The 20,588-nt window shown below is 44.9% G+C and overlaps 1 protein-coding gene across 5 annotated transcripts in view; it reads left to right on the top strand.

Annotated features, from left to right (window-relative positions):
* The window catches only part of Jmjd1c (jumonji domain containing 1C), a 168,136-nt gene that overhangs the window by 19,652 nt on the left and 127,896 nt on the right, over window positions 1-20,588 (top strand). Inside the window, exon 1 of one of the 5 annotated variants that reach the window (XM_052163906.1) lies at window positions 13,342-13,547. The exons of 2 other annotated variants lie outside the window; for them this stretch is intronic. In XM_052163906.1, the coding sequence (XP_052019866.1) occupies window positions 13,383-13,547 (165 nt within the window). In that variant the 5' untranslated portion in view covers window positions 13,342-13,382. Of the gene's footprint in view, window positions 1-13,341; window positions 13,548-20,588 lie in introns of those variants that run through there. 2 more of the 5 variants (XM_052163905.1, XM_052163907.1) reach the window with 2 other exon arrangements.

The following is a 20,588-nucleotide window of genomic DNA, read 5'->3' as shown; positions in this document are numbered from 1 at the left end:
GGTGCAGTTGAGTATTATTTTAATAGTATTTTTTTTCCTACTTAAAAATAGCCTCTAGTTTAACCTAGATTTTAACGGTATCCACTTAGATTTCTCTGCTGTAAATACACCGTTAAAAGGCTTGTGTTATGGCTGGCGAGTATAACCTTGGCAGAGCTGCCGGGCTTTAAGGCCAGGCTGCAGGGCGCTGTGAGTTCCAAGCCTGAGACAGGCCCGCCTAACCTACATATAACTAACTACAGCTTCAAAAGAAATGTCTCAGCCGGGCCTCCATCTGCAGGGAAGGAGGGTAGGAAGAGGGAGAGGCCGGCAGTGGTGGCGCGCGACTTTAGTCTCAGCCCTTGGGAGGCTGAGGCAGGAGACTCTCTGAGTTCCAGGACAGCCCAGGCTACCCAGAGAAACCCTGTCTTGAAAAACAAAAACAAACACCTAGGGAGGGGCCTGGGAGGGAAAGTGGACGGGTGTGGGGTGGAGGGGTGGGAGGGAAGAGAGGAACCTGGTCTCCTATTGGGTGAGGGAAAAGGACTGAAGCCTGGAGGCCCAGCAGAAGAATGGAAATAGTCACCCTCGGGAGATGGGAGGTGGGGGGAGGGGAGCCTCCAGAATGCCCCAGAGACCTGGGAAATGGAGAGGAGCCTGAGGAAAAGAAGGTCCGGTGATAGGCCCAAAGTGGGATCCAGCTCAAGGAGAGGTCCCAAGGCCTGACACCATTCCTGAGGCTATGGAGCACCCATTCCAGAAGACCCAACAAGCAGCTGCCAGAGTCAGATGCAGATATTTTCACCCAACCAATGGACAGAAGCTGCTGACCCCTGCTGTTGAATTAGGGAAGGCTGAATGAAGCTAAGAAGAAGGGTGACCCTGCTGCAATCTTAATCTGGGCCCCCGAGATCTGTCAGACACTGGACCACCAAACAGACAGCATACACCAGCTGATATGAGGCCTCCAACACACATACAGTAGGGGACTGCCGGGTCTGTGTTCATTCAGTGATGATGCACCTAACCCTCAAAAGACTGGAGGCCCAGGGAGTTTAGAGGTCAGGTGGGGTGGGGGTTGGGGACATCCACGTGGAGTTGGGGTGGGGAGGAAGGTATGACATGTGGATCAGCCAGAGGGTGCACGGAGGGGGGGGGGATAAAATATGGAGTGTAAAAAAATTAATTAAAAAAAAAGAAAACCCCCCCAAAAATCCCCTTGAAACTGAGAGCACCGACTTCAGCCTCTCCATGAATAGAAAGCTAGCACTTTTAGCTACACCTGAAAATGTGACCATTAGCTGTGGCCGTTAGCCCCACAGTTCAGACCTTGTGACTGTTGAGTCTTCAAGCAAACTGTGACAGGGTTTCTGGGTTGCTTTTCTTGCCTTCATCGTCTGCATTTTGTATGTAGCACCTGGAACTTGGAATATAAAATGCGTTTTTCTTTTCTTTTAAAAAATTATTGTATATGGATGTTTACCTGTATGTCTATCTGTGCACCACAGTGGCGCTGCCTGTGGAGGCCAGAAGAGGGTTAGATCTCTGGAGCAGGAGTTAACAAGCAAACTAACAAACGGTGGTGAACCTCCATATTGGTGCTGGGAATTGAGCCCAGGTCCTCTGGAAGAGCAGCCAGTACTCTTAATCATTGAACTGTCTCTCCAGCCTCCTTTTGTTACATTTTAAAGGATTGCTTTTTTTTTTTTTTTTTTTTCTTCAGGGAGGGGCGGGTTGAGACAGGGTTTTCTCTGTGTAACAAACCCTGGCTGTCCTGGAACTCACTCTGTAGACTAGGTTGGCCTCCAACTCAGATCCACCGGCATCTGCCTCCTGGGTGCCAGGACTAAAGACGTGAGCCAGGCTGCTGTCCGGTTTAAAGGATCTTTTCTTATCTGTCTCATTGCATTCTTAAATCTCCATTCTGTCTTCTGGGTTGAGTTCCCCTCACTCCGGATTAGAATGGAATCCCCCTTGTGACAAATAAGCTCTTTTGTTTTTTGAACTTGGCAGTGAAACTTCCTCTTGGGACTCTCACAGAAGGAGATTTGCGCCTGGTGCTTTCTCGGAGTTGCCTTATTTGTCTGCAGAGTCTGGAGCTCTGACTTCCTTTTCCCCTGAGGCTGCTTGTTAAGTGGAGTTGATCTGGGAAATAATCTGCAAGGTTCCCCGGCGACTGGAAGAGAGCAGTGCTCTGGGTACTGCTCTGGGTAGTGCCTCTGACGTTAAAGCAAGATCTTCAGCTGCAGGAAAGGGATTGATTCTTCATGGTAGAGAAAAGCTGGGTCTGCAATCCCAGCATGTAGAAGGCTGAGGCACGAGGATAGTGGAGATCAGTGCGTTACATTAAAATAACTTAGTCATTTTCCCATCCCCCAGCGTTTACCCTCCTTTGTAGGCCACAGAGAGAAACGGGAAGCCTGAAGCCCTGGTGCTTTCTTCCTCTTCTGTTTATTTAAGCAGTTCACTGTGAAGGAATGGCCTGGTGACTGGATGAACAGAGACTTAGAAGACTGCTGCAGACTCCCACTTAAGAGTATTGTAGGTCTCTGTTTAGTGTCTTAGCGCTCTTTATATTGTGTCAGGTAGAATATTAAAACGCTATAGCCCCAAATTCCCGGGAGTCAGATTAAATGGAGAGGGAGGAAATGGTTAAAAAAAAAAAAAGCTGAGGAGGGCTAGAGCTGGCTGGAGGCTCATGGCCAGGAGCTCTGTAGGTCTGGTCGCTTGCCACTGTGCTGGGCTGTGTGGAAGCAGGCTCACTTCAGCCAAAGCAAATGTTCTTGTCTTATTCTGGGAGGTGGCTGTAGCCTGCTGAGGCTGTGTGACCAGTAAGCTCATTCCCATCGTGTGTGTGTGTGTGTGTGCATGCGGCACTCACTCATGGCTATGATGTGTCAGTTCAGAAAAGCATGGATTTGGAATGAGGTCATTCTCTGACCCCCAGCTCTGCAGCCCATGGTGTGGCTGCGCACACTTCCATTTCTTTTTTTTTTTTTTTAACCTCTGTCTCTCAGTCTCTTCGTGTTCTCCGTGTTGGAATAGTAAACCTTTCTTATAAATGTCAAGCGTGGAATAAATGAGTCGATAAACGTGAAATATTCTTGGTCCTACTCCACTTTTATGACGTCGTGGCGCTGGCTGCGAGTTGGCAGAGCACCGCCCCGGGGCAACGGTCGTGAGCTGCCAAGGTCTCCTGCCCTAATTCATCTCAGCGGCTTGTCCTTCTGGGTTCGCTCCCTTCGTGGCAATTTTTCCTGGCATGTAAGACAGCCCGCCTGCCCTGGCATCGGAAGACTCGCGGTTGTTGGCCCATCACCGTCCTCCCGGGTAGCTGGTTACTCCACGGATGCGCCTCTGAGTTTCCAGCCTCTGTGGCCCTCGCTGGTGGAGTGCCAGCCCTCGGGCAGCAACCACAGAGTCCACGCTGTCCTTGCTGTAGCTCGGTCCTTCACAGTGTCCATTTTGGCATTTCCTTCCTTCACGGCCTGTTCCCTGAAGTCTCATGAACATCTTTGGATCCCTCTCGACTGGCTTACGAATGCAACCTCAGCCACAGCAGGTTTCTCTTGGGTTTTCTTGAGGCTCAATTTCTTTGTAGCCCTGACTGCGACTCATTATGTAAATCAGGTGGGCGGGCCCTTAACGCAGGAGGCGGATCCGCCTGCCTCCGCCTCCTGAGTGCTGGGATTAAAGGCGTGGCCACCGAGCTCAGGCGGCTTTCCTTTTAGCCCCATTGACTTTTAGGAGGAGAGGATTCTCGGAGGAGACTGACCTCTCTTTACCAATGCCTCTAGGCAACCCTTTTCCTGAGACATATTTCTTTGTTTTAATGGGTCCCTAATTTTTCCTGGCAGTCCTTTAATATTTTTAGTGCTTTTAGTTTTCATGTTCCCCCCCCCCGCCCCCGACTTTTATTCTCCTCAAAGTTTCCACCTCATTTTGTTCCGTATTTGTAGTAGATGACCTTGGCATCAGAGATAAAATAGAGGCTGTTAATCTGTCCTCACTAAACGTTGTGGTATGAGCCACGAATTTGCATCCTGGGTTAGCATTTAAGAAATTGTGTTACCTTTCAGCAAGGCCTCATTTTCTGTGTCTCTGCCATGGCTATCATAACAGAAAATGCGTAACATGTTTAGTGTATCGACTTGCCCATAGGTCAGCTAGTGACAGGTACAGTGAATGCCACAACTGGCTGCTTTGTGTGAGGTGAATCAGCCGCACGATAGTTAGGGTAATACTGAGTCAGGCGTCTGGAGAAGACGAGGGGGACGTGATTATAAAGCAAGAGAAAGGGAGCTGTGTGGGAACATGCAGTGCGAGGGAGTGGTGTGGGCCACCATGTGGGTGCTGGGAGTTGAACTCAGGACCCCTGGAAAGAGCAGTCAGTGCTCTTAACCACTGGGCCATGTCTCCAGCCCCGGGAGCAGGTGGTCTTTTTAGGTGGAGACATGTGAGTCCTTCTTGAGATGAGGTGTCACCGTGTAGCCCAGGCCAGCCTGGCCTCAGACTCAGAGATCCACTTGCCTCTGTCTTCTGAGTGCTGGGACTAACGGTGTAAAAGTAAAGTTCAAGTGAGAGTAAGTTACCAGTTTCAACAGCCTCTTCACCAGGCCTCGCTCATCCATTTCTCATGCTGCGGGCAGATCTATGGTTCTGTGTGCGACTCTCATTCCTTTGCTTAGTTGGCTCAAAGGCACATTCACGTTCCTCTTCGCCACTCTCACCTGTACCCTCCTTCTCCGTGTCCCCGGGTCCCCTCCTGTCCCAGCTGTCCCAGCTTCAGTCAGGTTCACATCATGGCACTTCTGGGAGCTAGAGGTCGCCTCCCGTGTAAACGGAAGGGCTCACCTCACCGAGCTGACTAGCTGGGTGTCATGCTTGTAAGGCCAGCCCCCAGGGATCAGTGCTTCGTGCTGACCTCTCTGCCCAGGCCTAGGTGTGCAAGCTCCACCCCATCCGTAGGCGGATAGTCTGACAGACACATGCACGCGCATTAGTACATTCGTAAAAACAGTGAAACTGCTTTCAAAAGCTCCTTTGCCACAACGTCCCTGCTCCCCTGTGGGTCGGTGGCCCCCCCCTGTGTTGTGTGCTGTGTCTACCCATCTCACACCTTCACATCTGGGTCTTACTGCTAAGTCCCAGGGTGGAATTTGTATCACAATGTGTGTGCACACACCCCCGTGCCTGTGTGGAGGTCAGAGGGCACCTAGTGGTTGCCAGGCATGTGCCTTTACATGAGGAACAACTAAAAAAAGTTAAAATTTGCTATATGTTTGTGAGTGTATAGTGTATGTGTGTGTGTCTATTTGTGCACACGTGGCTTTATTTAATAAGCCATTTTACTGGGTTACTAGCAAAATTAAGACATATTTTGAGATTATGTTTTGCTTCGGTATGGTGGCTCATGTCTTTAATCACAGCATTTGGGAGACAGCAGCAGGCCGAGTTCTGAGCTGGAGGTCAGCCTTGTCTATATGGCTGGTTCCAGCCCAACCAATGCTACATACTGATAATTCTCAACAAACATTAAGTTGCCAAAATATTTTTAATTGTGTGTGTGTGTGTGTGTACACCACATATGCTAGCGTGTCCGTGGAGGTCAGGAGAGAGAGTCAAATCCCTTATGGCTTGAGTTACAGGCAGGTGTGGTCTGCCTGGCAGAGTGCTGGGAACCAAACCCAGATCCTCACTGGAAGAGAAGCAACTGCTCTTAATTGCTGAGCCGACTCTTCAGCTCCGCAAACATCCTTCGCAAATATATCGCAGCTGTCGCAGGATGGTGTTGTCAGCAGTTAATTCTGGAGACTATGCTTTTCACCTGGGATGTAGTTATTGTTTTACCCCTAAAATTCTGCAAACAGCAGTGTCACCAACTGTTCCCTATATACGTATTATCTGTCTATCCCAAAGGAAACCAAGACGTTGGGAACATCTGGTTCTAGGGAAGAGGGTTTGTGTGTGTTAGGCAGGGTTCCAGATGAGCTGAGTTTGCTAGTGCTCTTTCTTTGTTCGCCATTCAGAGTGCTAGGTTTCCCAGAGCCTGAGCTTTTGTCAAAATTATTGCGTTGTGTAATTTATATTTGAGAATTAACACGTTTGCTCACTCCACCTAAGAAAGGACTCCACCCAAGTAGTGCTTGGGAATTAGTAAAATTGGGGCTATTTACAGAAGCCTAGGCCTTTGAGTATGGGCGCTGAGGGAAAAAAAAAAAAAAAAACCCTCCTTGTAACTGTTAACTGCTAGGAAAGCCTGGGGGACCTTGTGAGCCTTTTTGTTCCAGCAACTGTCAACCTCCTCCAAGACCTCAAGGAGGGGTGGGGCCTCATAAGCTCCTCCCCCAGCACGCTTGTTTATAATTCCATAGGGGCGTGGCTTCATGAGTGGGCGGGGCCGGATGAGCCCCTCCCCCAGCGAATATTAACTGCCTGTAAATCCCGGGGAGACTTGTGAGCCTCTCCCTACCAGCAACTGTTAACTGTCTACAGATCCTTGGTTATGGGCAAGGCCTCAGGAGGGTAGAGCCTCATGAACCCCACCTCCTAACCAGTTGTTAACTGTTTATAAGTCGTTGGGAGGGAGGGGCTTCAGGAGCCCCTTTCTATTCAGTGGTGGGAAGTTAATGGTGGACTTGGGCAGGTCTGTTAAAGGTGACCTCATCTCATGATGATTCAAGAAGTGGCTTGAGAGGACAGCATTCCACGGAGTTACCTTTTAAGTTTCAAAAGTTCTCAGTATACAGGAATATGTCCAAAATTCTGAATAAATTATCATGTCTATTTCCATAGAAGTCAGCAAGATCACACGATTTAGTAGTACTGAGAAAGAGAAATTGAGGTTAAGAAGTAGGCATCAGCTTTGGAAGATGGTAGACCACCAGTTTATTATTCTGACAATTTATAGATAACAAGAATAAAAACTTTATTCTGCTTTTTCCTGTAAAACCTGATTTCAAGGTAAGCAAGTAGCAAACGAGGCCTTTAGTTTTGGTGTTTTCCTTCCTGTTCCCTTAATTCTCCGTGCTCGACTTCCTGGTTTAACGCTTGATGCACACAGTGTTTTCTCGTTTTCTTTTATCTGATTGTGAGCATAATTGCCTGTTATCATTCATAATTACTTTAAATCCCTTGATCGATATTGCCGACATTTGGCTGGTTTCTGATAGTGCCTGGATTGTGTTTCCTTATTACAGAGATTTGTCTCAAAAGTTTGTTTGGATTTCAGCCATGTTTTTGGATGTGGGGCGTGGTGGGGGAGGGGAGATGAAGGAAAATGACAGAGGGTTTGCAGGTTCATCTCATCAGTGGGTGTCAAAGTGCTGGAAAGCTCAGACGCAGCCGCTGCCGTCTTTCTTGAACTTGCTTGCACATCTGTACTCCAGAAAGTGCCTTACGGGCTTTGTTCCGTTGCTCTAGAGGTAGAGTGAGTGCCTTACCTACATGGGGAGATGGTTAGGTATGCAGTGGTGGGAACTGAGTCCTAGCTGTTGTCCTACGCCAGTGTTGGGTTTCCCAGGCTGTGTTTCTCCTCTGTAATCTGCTTCTCCTTTAGCCTTAGGAGAACTCTAGTCTTCCCCTGCAGGATAGTAGATTCCCTCAGCAGTAGATACTGTGAATAATTTTGAAGGAATTTAACAAATATTTTTATAGTCAGTATTAACACTAATGGGGTCAGGATCTTTGACCACAGCTACATGAACTTTTTCAAGTAGAGTTCACTGCTTCTATGAGCTTTCTGACATTTCTGAGTAACTTATAACACAATTCAGTAAAGAAACGTGTTTAACTGATCTCAAGGAACTTTGCTTTTAGGTGAGGGCTGGAGGGGGGAATAAAACATAAACAACCATAGAGTGCTCTTGTCTGCATGGGATAGCATGTCCCCACTGTACCCCACTGTAGTCCCTGCTCCCCAGGCTTTTTTAGGTTTTAGAGTGGTTTTGGGTTTCTTTCGTAAGGGATCCAGTAACAAACTTCAACTTTTAAGCATAAAATTTGAAAGTACAATATGACTAGAAGAAAATATCAAAGGATCTGTCTACAGTATTTCTAGGTATGACCCAAGACTGCAAAATAAGGTTCTTGACTATTGTTATAAATGTGAATGTTAATAAAGAATTAAAGTGTACATTTACATACACAAGCAAATAAAACTATCCATTTTAATATATATTTTTACAGTAAGAATACTTGTCAGCAAAGGATTTTTAAGCTACTATACATAAAGAAGGATATCAAGTTATACTAAATTAGAGGTTCTGAATATAACTTTTTACCTGTGAGAGACTGATCATTTTAGGCTTAGTCTGATTTCGTTTTTAATGGAATGGTTTCACCACCAATCTTAGAGAGTAAAGTTCTCCGTTGCTGTTTATTTAAATCCACTGTTTAAATGGCATTGTGGCAGACTGAAAAGCTTCTGCTCAGTGACGCACTCTCCCGTCAAAAGTTAAGAGACAGTCAGTCTTCAGTGTCTGTCAGACTCCAGATAGATGTGATACCTAGAAACCATAAGAACTCAAGAACGTTACATCAGAATAGCAATTAGTTTAATGACATCATGGGAAGGTGGCCTGAATAGATGCTTCAGGCAATAAATACGTCACATTAAAAATACTCTGTGCCATCAACTGTTAGGGAAATGCAAATCACAGTTATGATGTCATAGTACCTCATCTTGGTTAGAATGGCTGTTTATCAAAACAGCACAAAGTACAAGAAATGTTGAAAAGAATGTGCAGAGGACAAACCTTTGTACACTGCAGGCCGAGATGCAGGTGAGTATAACCACACTAGAAACAGAATGGAGGTTCTTCAAAAAGCTGAAAATAGAGCCGCCATCGGGACAGCTCTCCCGTGATGGGGTGTGTATCCAGACAGGATGAAGCAGGTGCACACAAAAGATACCTGTGTGTCCAGGCTTATTTTCTCTGTCTAGTCACAACTGTCACGTGGAATGTTCCTGAGAACAGAAGAATGGACAGAGAATAAGATGAACTTACCTGTGATATTATCCGTCCATAACGAAGCAGGCAGAGTGGCCTGCAGAGGGATGGAGATGATGGGACTGGAAAGATGGAACTGTTGCAGTGTTCTAAGTCAGACTCAGACAGACAGAAACTGAATGTCTGCTTTCCTATGCAGAAACATTGCCGTGAAAGTAGGGAGTGGGTGTGGGTGGCAGAGGGTACTACAAGAACACGACCAGCATACACTACAAGAAGGTTTGAAAGGGTCACAGTGACTCCCACGAAGCTGTACAGTTAATAGGTATTAATAAAAGACCTGTTCAAGGGCTGGCACATGCCACTCCCAATATATACTAAATGCCTTTTTAAAAGTTTCTAGGAAGTCCCTGCTTGGTTGTGCAGTGTGGGTCTGTTGTTAGTGTGAGTGCACTCAGGACAGCTCTGTATGTCCTGTGAGCCACTTGGGAAACGTGAACTGGGCAAGCGTGAGGCAGCTCACGGTGACGCTGACAGGTGGAAAGGGCTACCTAGTCACTGGGCAGTTTGCCGGGTTTGGATTTGGCATGAGACAGGAGTACGCTTTGCTAATTGCTGAATGACCCAAAGCCTTAGAGTGCTGCTTCAGATTCTTCAGCCTGGGTGTGTTAGAAACAGTGACCTTTGGGAACTGAACCTGAGTCCTCTCAACAAACAGTCAGTGCTCTTAACTGCTGAGCCATCTCTCCAGCCCACCTGGCTACAGCTTAAAAATGTTGGAATGAAATGACCAGTTTAGCCTCATTTGAGACATATTTTGTTAAAAATGATACTGGTTATTTAATATTAAGTAACATCACAATGTGCTCCCCAGTAACTGAACGTTAACAAGTATGTTGACTGAATTTTAGGTCTAGTTAAGATATTTTTGAGGTTCAATATTCATTCATGCTGGCTGAGTCTTAAAGTGAAGCCCAGGGCTTCCAGGTCCCAGCTTCTGCAAATACAGGCTTTGGAATGAAGTGCCTTATCTACTGCCTTTAATTGAATAAATAATTTGCAGTAGTGAAGCCCATATGGAGCTAGTACACAGGGCTTTCCTTTATATGGAGTAATTTGTTTTTATTATGTATTTGTGTTTTGCAGTAGGTTATAAATCTCATTGTGTAATCATGTGGCTTTTTGAGAATGAACCAAAGGAAGCAGTCATTGAAGATGACTATATTTCCCTGCTAGGTTTTGATTTTGTTCCTTCAAACCAATTGCATTGATTTCAGCAGTGTAACTCAGAGCTTTGATTGCATAGGGCCTTCGGTATGTAAAGAAGACCCGTTTCATCTGGAGACGTGGTGGAGTTAACATGTTGAGGTTTTTGAGTTAGGTAGAATTTATGTAAATGAGTATTTTGCCTGCATGTATGTATGTGTGCCCCCCATGCTCATGCCTGGTATCCTTGGAGGCCAGAAGAGGGCATTGAATCCCCTAGAACTAGAGTTACAGATGGTTGTGAGCCACAGAGTACATGAGCTGGTAATTGAACCTGGGTCCTTTTAATCTCCGAGCCCTGTCTCCAGCACCTCATTTATAGCTTTAATATAAATTCTCAGCTCAGTGAATTTGCATACGGACAGGACTTCTAACTCTGACTAACACAGGGCAGTGGGAGCTTGTGGGTTCAGTGGGAACATGGCCCTGGAGGAACCTGACCTGTTTGCGGAGTGAAATTTGCCTGTGGCTTGTTTTGTTTTGGTGGCTGTTAATGGCTGGAGCATTTCTGGGAGGGCATGGGTAGACCTCTTGCTGGAAGACACCCTGGAGAGAGAGAGGCTTAGTGTGGGCCTTCCTTTGTTTCCATTCCTTTGTTTCTTGGGACTCCTCATTGAGCAGAGTAGGAATTTTGCCTTGTTATTTATATATTTTAGCTTTCTAGTGCTTTATGATTAAAAGCCAAGTTTAGATGAGGAAGTTAACAAGTCCTGGGTTCCTGGGCAGCCACACTATAAATAGAAAGTGGTGAATTAGGGAATGTACGCTTAGAACCCTCGGTGGAGACTGCTGGTTGGTTATTCCTGTCTTCCGCTTGCATTTTCCCTTCTCTCCCCCCCCCCCCCCCAGCATCAAGAAAGAAGACAGCCATCAGACTCTTCTGTTGGCTCCTGCAGAGAAGAGGCTGCTCTCCTTGGAAGGCTAACAGCAGGCAGGCGGGGTTTGTCTAGGCTCTCAGAGGATGACTTTGGAGTTTGTATCAGATTGGTAGTTTGCTAATGAAATAAATGCTTTGCTTGGGAGTTGTAAATCTCTATCTGCGTCCTTTTGAGATTCCCTTGGAACAGCCCTGCGTTTCTGCTGCAGCCCATGCTCGGAGGTATTTTTAACACTGTTAGGTCTGGTGAAATGGGATAACAGCGTGACACGAAGGCAGCAAGAGCATGTAGGCAGAACAGGAACTCTGAATCACTATTCTTGATTTAGAAATTCTGAGTTCTCTTTGGTTGGAGTAAGAAAAGGTATCATCATCTATGTGGTGCTGTATTACCCCAAAGCCAGTATTAGGAGGCTGAAGCAGGAGGATCAGGTCAGACTGGGCTACACAGGGAAGAGATCTTGTCTCCAAAGAAGAAAAAGACTAAAGGAGAAAGGACAATGCACTATATTCACCCATTAATCCGTTTCATCATATGATCTTCTTACAGCAAGGGCTCATAGATACTGGAGCAGAACTTGCTCTGTAGACCGTGCTGACCTTAAACTATGAGATCAGCCTGCTCCCTACCAGGTACTGGGGGTTAAAGGTGTGTGCCACCTTACGTAACCTGAGAGCATCTTTATAAAATAAGGGAACTCATAAATGAAACAGTATTCTAAGAGTATTTAGTTGCTTTTCCTGTTATTGTGACAAAATACGTAGTCAGAAGCAGAGCAATGGTAAAAGGGTGAAAGTCCTTCCTTCCTTCCTTCCTTCCTTCCTTCCTTCCTTCCTTCCTTCCTTCTTCCTTCCTTCCTTCCTCTCACAGTCATGGCTACACATGTGTGTCCATGGTGGAGGGAGGGCATGATGGAAGAATGGCCGGTTCCTGCTGACACGTGCTGCACTGTTTCCAGAGGCCTGTTTTACTGGGCATACTAACCTTCCGTGGGAATTACATCCCGAGCCGCAAGCATGCAGTTTTGTGCACTTAGATTTCCTTTATGCGTAACACTTGTTTTTCCTTACACAAGTAAAATGAGGCTGATCTATTCAGCAGAGACTTGTTTTCATCTCTTCCACTGCCACTGTCTGCAGCATTCACAGTTTAAGTGGTACAGATAGAAGTCTTTTGTATTGTTAGCACTCAGTGCTATTATAAGGGTTTTCAGAAAGCATGGGGGGGTAGGAAAAGATTTTTATAGGATTAGATGAATTTTTGAAGTCGATAATCCCTGGAAAATGGTAAATTGAATTTAGATCCAAGTTTTCACATCTTTAAAATACAAGCCTGTGAGGCATGCCTGTCGTCAAACTTCTCACGGGTATCTCCAGACTTATTTGTGAGAACTGAGTTGCTGAGATCAGAAGAATTCCTAGCTGGTTTTGTCTGGGTTATAAAGTCCTGTTGTGATTGGACGGGAAGTAAACATCATTTATTTTCTTCAAGTGTGATTGGCTAAGATTTTTTTTTCTTTCCACGGTCTTTTCCAGTAACTGACTCTGGAGCTTTCCGTTTTATTACCTGACTGTGTTCTAGTACGCGGAGTACTCGGGTTGGCTCTGGGACAGTTTGTGAAATTTAAGGATGTCGGTAACAGCTCGCGGTGGAGTGTCTAGTGTTCCTGTAAGAAGGCGGCACGAGGTGTAAATCTCCGAACAGCTCCAACACGGAATTAGAATTGCCGCCGGGAGGAATGCTGGTTTAGAGCCGCGGGCCGCCGAGGGGGCGCAGTGGGGCGGGCGGCGCGCCTCGCCCGGGGCCGCGCGGGGATTCGGGCTCCAGGACGACGGCGCTATGGGTTCGCACGACCGTCGCTCCTGACATGCGACCTCCCGGAGTTGGCTCTGCGACCGCGCGTGGGAGCCGCGCCCTGTCCCCGCACTCGCCCCCTCCGAGCGGGCGTAGACTGAGCGGCAGAAGCAGCCTGGCCGCTGTCCCTCGGCGGCCACCTCTCGGGCCCGGCCCCGGCGCAGCCCGTGGGCGGCACTACTTGGCGCGCCCGCCGACCCCCGCTCCCCCGCCCGCGGAAGGACACGCGGCGCGGCCGGTCGGCAGGGCGGAGGGGTACCGGCCGCCTGCGCGGCCGCGCGCACATTCCCGTCAGTTTGCCTGTGGGCCGCGCGTGAGGCCGGGGGCGGCGCGGCTCCGTGTCGCCGAGCGTGCAGCGGCGCTCTCGCTCACGGGCCACCTCGCCTGCGGTCAGCTTCTCAGCATGGGCGGCCGGTAGGAGCGGGTCGCGCTCGTTCCCGACGCAGCGGCGGCCATGGCGGTGGAGACGCGGCCGGAGCTGGTGGGGAAGCGGTTCCTGTGCGTGGCGGCCGGCGAGGACGCGCGTCCGGAGCGTGGGCAGAGCGGCTGCGGGCGCGGCTGGCGGGCGGGGGTCATCCGAGCCGTGTCACACCGCGACCGCGGCCATCCGGACCTGGCGGTGAGAGCTGGCGGGCGGCACGCCCCTCTGCGCGGGGCGGACGGGCGGGCGGGCAGCGCAGCCCGGGGGTGCGGGCGGGCCGGCGGGCGGGCGCGCGCCGGCAGGTGGGGCGGGCGGGCTCGGCCAGGGAGCGCAGTCAGAGCCCGACTTAGAGCTCGCGCTCTGCGGGGCCGACCCCTCCTGCGCGTGGCTCTCTAGCCCGAAACGATGGGAATGTTTGTGGTATGAGGGGTAGCCGAAATTATTTCTCCTTTTCTCCATCATTTTGTACTTTTTTTTTTTTTTTTTTTTTGGTTAGAAACGGATAGTGCTTTAAGGAACTCCCGCTCCCAAGTGTTAGAGAAAGCATACACTAAGGGTTTGAAGGGCATTTAGTACTTCTAAGTGGTCTCCCCTGCATTTATCAGTTACATAGGATGCTTCGAGAGTGTGTATTTAGAATTTTGTACCAGGATCCGCCCTTTCAGTTACACGCTCATTCTCCTTAGGGACTGGGATGTAATGAGAGTGGGCAAGAGTAGACATAGGGAACTAACCGATGTTCAGTAAGCACATAATTTGTGAAATTTAGAGCGACCTGAGTGATTCATTTTCTCCTGCGAGTTTAAAATATTTCTCCTTTGCATTTAGATCAAACACTTCATAAAATGCAAAAATAGTCACCATTCTGATGTAGTTGTTGGAAGTTTCATGTATGTTCTTGCAAACCATTCCCACCTACTATCAATTCCATAGTTCCCCGTGCACTGCATTATTAGTTTAACCGTGTAAAATAGGCTTAGTTGTGAAGGCTTATAAGAGGAAATAAAAATAGAGACAATTACCAACTCTGCATGGTTATTCTTTGTGCAAAAGGAAAATAAGAACCCTTAAACTTTACTCCTCTTAATGCTTACTTGTGATAGCTTAACATAGCCATTGCCTTGTGTTTGTGTAAAGATTCCCTGAATTCATTTCTCTTTCGGTTTTGATGTAAAAATTGAAGATTTTACATGGAGGATACTTGGATAATGGCTTAATACTAAAGCAAACGTGGAACAGAATTTTGCACTGTACTGTGTTCCTGTATACATGAGAATCAGGAAATTGTTTTAGATTAGATAGTATTGGAGACAGTCAAGTTCTGGAACATTGAAAGTTCTGTTGGAAAGAAAGGGATGCAGAAGGATGCAAAAGCATATGCTTTTTTATTTCTTTCAGATAACAAGATATTAAGGTGGTTGCTTACAAGTAACAATTGTCAGCGAGTCACTGTTTTGAATGTGTGTAATTCAAGCGGTTGGGAGTGTGGTGTGGGAAGAAGTCAAGTTCCAGGCCTGCTGGGGCCTGCTGGGGCCTGCTGGGGCCTGCTGGGGCCACAACCAACACCCTTGTTCTGTTATATATGTAGTTACCTGTAGCTCATAGCAGTTGATTGGAAAAAAGAGAAAGGAGTTTCAGGAGGTGACAGATTGTTTACATATATTTAAGTTACCGCTTGATTATTGGTTCATATGCCTTAATATGCCAACATTTCATTTTATATAAGTTCTAATGGACAAAATCCATGCTGAACTGAAACAGTGTGACTCTTTGCTTTCCTTCAACAATTTGTTATTGTATTTTACTTTTCATTCTAAAAACTATAGTTTTTATATTTTTTTCCAAGGGCTCCTTACATATTTGAACCTATGTAGAACGCTTTAACACCAGTGTTAGTGTAATTTTCCACTCAGGTACAAAGTGCTCAGTTGGCTTCATTTTGGCGTGCCTACTGTATGTTACTGTGGGAGCAGAATTGTCTTCTATAAACACAGAGACTTCTGTGTAGTATTTCTTGGGGATGACAGAAGTAAGATTTTCTTTCTAAGATAAAATTTTGCCTTGTTGCCCAGGCTGGTCTTGAACTTCTGGACTCAAAAGTGCTTTGTGCCCCAGCCTCTCAAATAGCTGGGATTATAGGCCACTTTGTGCCAGTCTTGGATTTTTGAGGTGCAAGCTATGATAGTAGGTCTTAAGTAATGCTATATACATTTCTTTATAGTGTATTGCTCAAATGACTTAAGTCAAATAACTAGATGATCATAATATTAAGTTTTTGACCTATTAATGTGAAATAAAATAATCCAGTTATGGTAGTATCTCTTTGTTAGCAGATACATTTGGAAAGGAACAGAAGTATGCTTTCTTGGATGTATTTTTCATTGAAAACTGTATTGTTAGTCTTTAAACTGTAAGCACAGCAAGCTCCCCCGGAACCTACCACAGTAAGGCAAGTGTGGTGGAGCACACTTGAAGTTCCAGCTCTGAGAAGGCAGAGACAGGCAGAATGTGGTTCCCTGGCCAGCAGGCTGGCATGCAGTCTAGCTGGCTCTACAAGTTCGAGGCCAGTGAGAGATCCTGTTTCAAAAGAGAAAAAGAGAAAGGTGGCCAATGAGATCTTGAGGCCAGTGGATGGATGTAACCACACTAGAGGTGCCAGTCTGACAACTGAGTTTGCTCTTTGGATCCTTTGATAACAGAGGACCAGCTCCTCCAATGCAAATTTTCCTGCACATAGGCAGATGTTATCAAAAGTAAAAACTTGAAAATCAAAAAAGTAAAGATGTTAAAAACAAAAAGGTATCTTAGATTTGAGGAACAACAGCTGGGATCGTCCTCTGGCTTCCATTTAGTGTACACATGTGTGATCTGTACACAAACAGCTTGTGCCTCATTGCTGTGATACAAGTGTGTTATTGAATTTTTAAGTTAGCAATTGCTAATTTGAAAGGTCAGTGATAGATATGTTACTGTGAGTCGGGTTAGTGTATTCATAAAAGAAAACTTCTTAGTAGACACTAATTCATTAGATTATTTCTTTGAATTCTCCATATATGGGGAGTATATTTGATGTCAATTGGTGTGTTCGTTGCTTCTTTGGTGTGTTTATTTTTGTGTATGTGTGAGTCTGTTTATGTGTGTCTGTGCGTGTGGGTTTGAGATGGCATCTCTTTATGCAGTCCTGGCTGTTTTGGAATGTTGTCCTTGGACTTAAAGAGATCCACTGTCTCTGCCTCCTGTGTTCTAGGATTTAGTGATTCTTAATGCTACTAGAATAAATCTCTTGGGTAACGATGGTTGGGTTGGGGCAGATTCTCACTTAATCTCCGGCTTGTTGGAGCTCACTGGAACCGAGGCTGTCTTAGAATCCTGCTGTCTCTTGCCTCCATTTCCTCAGGACTTGGATTACAAAGCCACTGCAGAAGACTCCTTGGTTTTAGTTTGATGTATGTGTGCAGTTTTTAGTGAGTTTTTGTTCTGCTGTTCCTTTTTGGACTAGTTTCTAAGCACACATGACTAAAATATTCATGTTTGGTTTATATGAAAATCAAATCCTTCCAATCTAAAAGTTAATGCAGTAATAATGATGAATCTGATCCGTTTTAAGTTTATCATCCCAAGTGTTGACTATTCAGTCACTAAATTTTGCATTATAGATTCAGAATTATGTTAGAAATATTTTAGGAACTTGGTTGTAGCTCAGAGGCAGAGATTGTGCTTCATGTGTATGAGTCCCTGGGTTTAATCTTTTCACGTAGAATGCATCTGTCATATGATTCAGTGTGACACACAGTCCACTTTTGCAGAAGGAAAGCTTCCGAGTCACTCACTGTGAGCACCTCCTTATCCTCTGTGCTTTAACTTAATGTGGTTTCTTAAGGCTCTATGCAAATTGTAGAATGGACTTAATCTTCCCGTGTGGGTGGAAAACTACCTTCTCACAGAGAAAACACTGAATGTACAGTCTTAAACACTCAATAGAAAATTTCTAAGTGCTTACTTTGTGTATTTGTAGTCCTATAAAGCTGCTGTGAATGGAAGTTTAGTGTTCAGTTTATAGTCAGAGCTCTCATTTTATGGACTAGACAGAACATTTAGTTCTGGGATCTTATAATGTTTATTGAGCTTCACAGATAGTAATTTATTAGTCTTTTAAATTCCCATAGTTCAGTGATAATGCTGTGAAAATGAAAATGGTTGATATTTTGAAGTTTTTTTGTTGTTGTGTTTTGAGACATGATCATTAAGACTAGCCTGGAGGTGGAGTACTCTATGTAAACAAGACTGGCCTTGAATTTACTGAGATGCACCTGCCTCTAACTCCTGGTATCTGTGATAGGAGCCGTGCATCATCTTGCCTGGCTTGGTGTCTATTTTCTTAACCTTTCAAAAATAAAGGAACTTGAGAATTTTGAAATCACAGAACCAGTAAGTATCAAAGGTGTCTTATTCTGTGTCTGTTGTCTCTTGATATTCTTCCATATTGCTTTCTTCAAATGGCTTTTAGTGTGCAAACTTTCAAAATCAAAACAAATCCTCCAATTTTGGAATGTGTGTGAGGGTGTGGTTGTTACATTGAGATAAGGTCTTTCCTTTTTAGATTTATTTATTTTGTGTCTCTGTTTCATGTAGTATACACACCAGATATGTGGCTGGTGTGTCTGTAAAACTAAGAAGAGGGTGCTGGATCCCATGGAGCCAGAGTAAACAGATGGTTCATAAGCCACCATGTGGGTGTTGAGAACTGAACCCCTGACTTTGCAAGAGCAACCAACGCTGTTAACACTAAGCCATTTCTCCAGCCCCAAGGCAGGCCTTTATTCTGTAGATTAGGCCTAGAGTTTACTGCGTAGCCTAGGCTGGCCTTCAATTCATGGTCATGATTCTGGTGCTTGACTTACAGCTGTGAACCATGGTACTCAATTTTCTACATTCTTTTTTAACCTATGTTCCTACATGTTTTTTTTTTTAAAGATTTATTATTATATGTAAGTACACTGTAGATGTCTTCAGACACACTAGAAGAGGGTGTCAGATCTCGTTACGGATGGTTGTGAGCTACCATGTGGTTGCTGGAATTTGAACTCAGGACCCTTGGAAGAAAAGTTGGTGCTCGTAACCACTGAGCCATCTCTCCAGCCCCTGTTCCTACATTCTATAACACCACAATTCAAGTTCTTTTGAGCTATTATTTTTCCTTAAAAAATAGTTGATTTATATTTTAATTTGGTAAGTGAGGTTCGTCCCTTGCCTACTTAGTTTTGCTTTAAAAATTGTTTTGTTAATCTACCTTGTACTTCTTTCTGTAGGTATAGCTAGAGCGTGCAGGCATTGGTCATTCAGTCTTCAGTCTCACTGTGTCACCTCTGGCCTGAATTTGACACTAATACATGTTGTATAGACATAATAATTTAGTTTATTATTGTTGCACGAAACCAGTTGCCTTTGGAGACTTAAATTGAAGTCTCATTTTTAGCCTTACCTCAACTGTTAGAATCACTTATTTTTTGCTGTACACCTCTTTCCCAAGTTAGGAGACTCTGGTTTTCACCTTCAGTTTATGCTACTTCTAGTTCCACATCCCGGCAGTCATTGTAATAGTCACAAATCTGTCTACTTTTGGGTTTTGTTTTAGTCTTATGCTTTTTAAAAAATTAATTAATTTTTGAGGAAGGTTCTTACTAAGTACTCTCACTAAGTAGCTCTGGAACTTACTCTATAGACCAGGCTGTCCTTGAACTTGCAGAGATAATGTCTGTCTCTGCTTATCCAATTTTTGGCTTTAAAAGGCACAAACCACCATGCCCAACATTCTATGTAGTACTTTTGACTTCAAGGTGTATTTCTTCATATTGTGTCTGAAATTAAAAAGTTTAATCTTAGAATGGCATATTTAGCAGTAGGCAGTTCTCAAATCAATATAACAGTGGTGCCTAACTACAAAATGTGAATGACTTTAGTTTTCATTACCCCTCCTAAAACACATTGACTTCTGTTGCGCTTTGTGTGTGGATTATCCCTGTGGATATTTTAACTCTTTCAAGCCCTCAGAGCATGCTCATTGCAGCATTGGAAATGATGCATATTGGAAATGATGTTGAAGTGATGACAGCTGAGCCTGGGGAAGAGAATGAGTGAACACTACACCTACTGTATTAGTAGCCTATTTATTTTTTATCTCACCTCCATATTGAGTAAAATTCTTTAAGTCCCTTTATTTGCTATGTTGATGACTTGTATAGAAATGTATATCTGATGTAGAGGAGTGCATTTCACATGTCAGAGAAAGTTTTCATTGTAGTGGAAACAACGAACTACTAGAATATATGTTAGGATTTTTCTAATCTAGGAGGAGGTCTGTGTGACTAATTCTATTTTGTGAGAGATGATACTTAGACTGAAACATCTGTTCTATCTGTTAGAGCTTCTTCAGATTCAGAGGGTAGCAGAGAAGGAAGCACAATGTATGGCTATAGTTATGCACTGTCATTTTATATAGATGACTTTGAAACAAATTAGCATAGGACTTTCCTTTTTCTCTTTTTCTTTCTCTTTCTCTTTCTTTTTTTGGGGGGGGGGAGGGGTGGGGTGTCTATAAATAGAGCCTTAGTATCCAGACAGCACAGGGCAACCTGAGGAATTTGCGAGACATTTTATGTGGCAAACAGTTTTTTTTCTTTTTCTTTTTTTCTTTTTCAGTTTTTGTGCTTAATTGTACCATATAGTAATTTGGCCTGTTAAAATTCATATTGATAATACTTAACAGGTCTTAGCATTTCTGTTGTATTCTAAAATGGTTTGAATATGTTATGTCACATGTATTAATAAAGACATGGAGGCAGCATGCCTTTAATCCCAGCATTCTGGAGACAGAGGCAGGTGGATCTCTGTGAGTTCAAGGTGAGTCTAGTCTGCAGAGTGAGTTCCAGGACAGCCAGATCTACAAACCAAGATCCTCTCTGAAGATTTTTTTAAAAAAGAATTTGTTATACATACATATATGCATACATACATACATACACACACACACACACACACACACATATATATAATATATATATATATATATATATATATATGAGAGAGAGAGAACACCATTGCTCTCTTCAGACACACCAGAAGAGGGCATCAGATCCCATTACAGACGGTTTTGAGCCATCATGTGCTTGCTGGGAATTGGACTCAGGACTTCGGGAAGAACAGTCTCTTATCCTCTGAGCTATCTCTCTAGTCAGATCC

This window comes from Apodemus sylvaticus, chromosome 19 (assembly GCF_947179515.1).
Source record: "Apodemus sylvaticus chromosome 19, mApoSyl1.1, whole genome shotgun sequence".
NCBI classification, from domain to species: domain Eukaryota; kingdom Metazoa; phylum Chordata; class Mammalia; order Rodentia; family Muridae; genus Apodemus; species Apodemus sylvaticus.
This window is presented reverse-complemented; position numbering and strand designations above follow the sequence as displayed.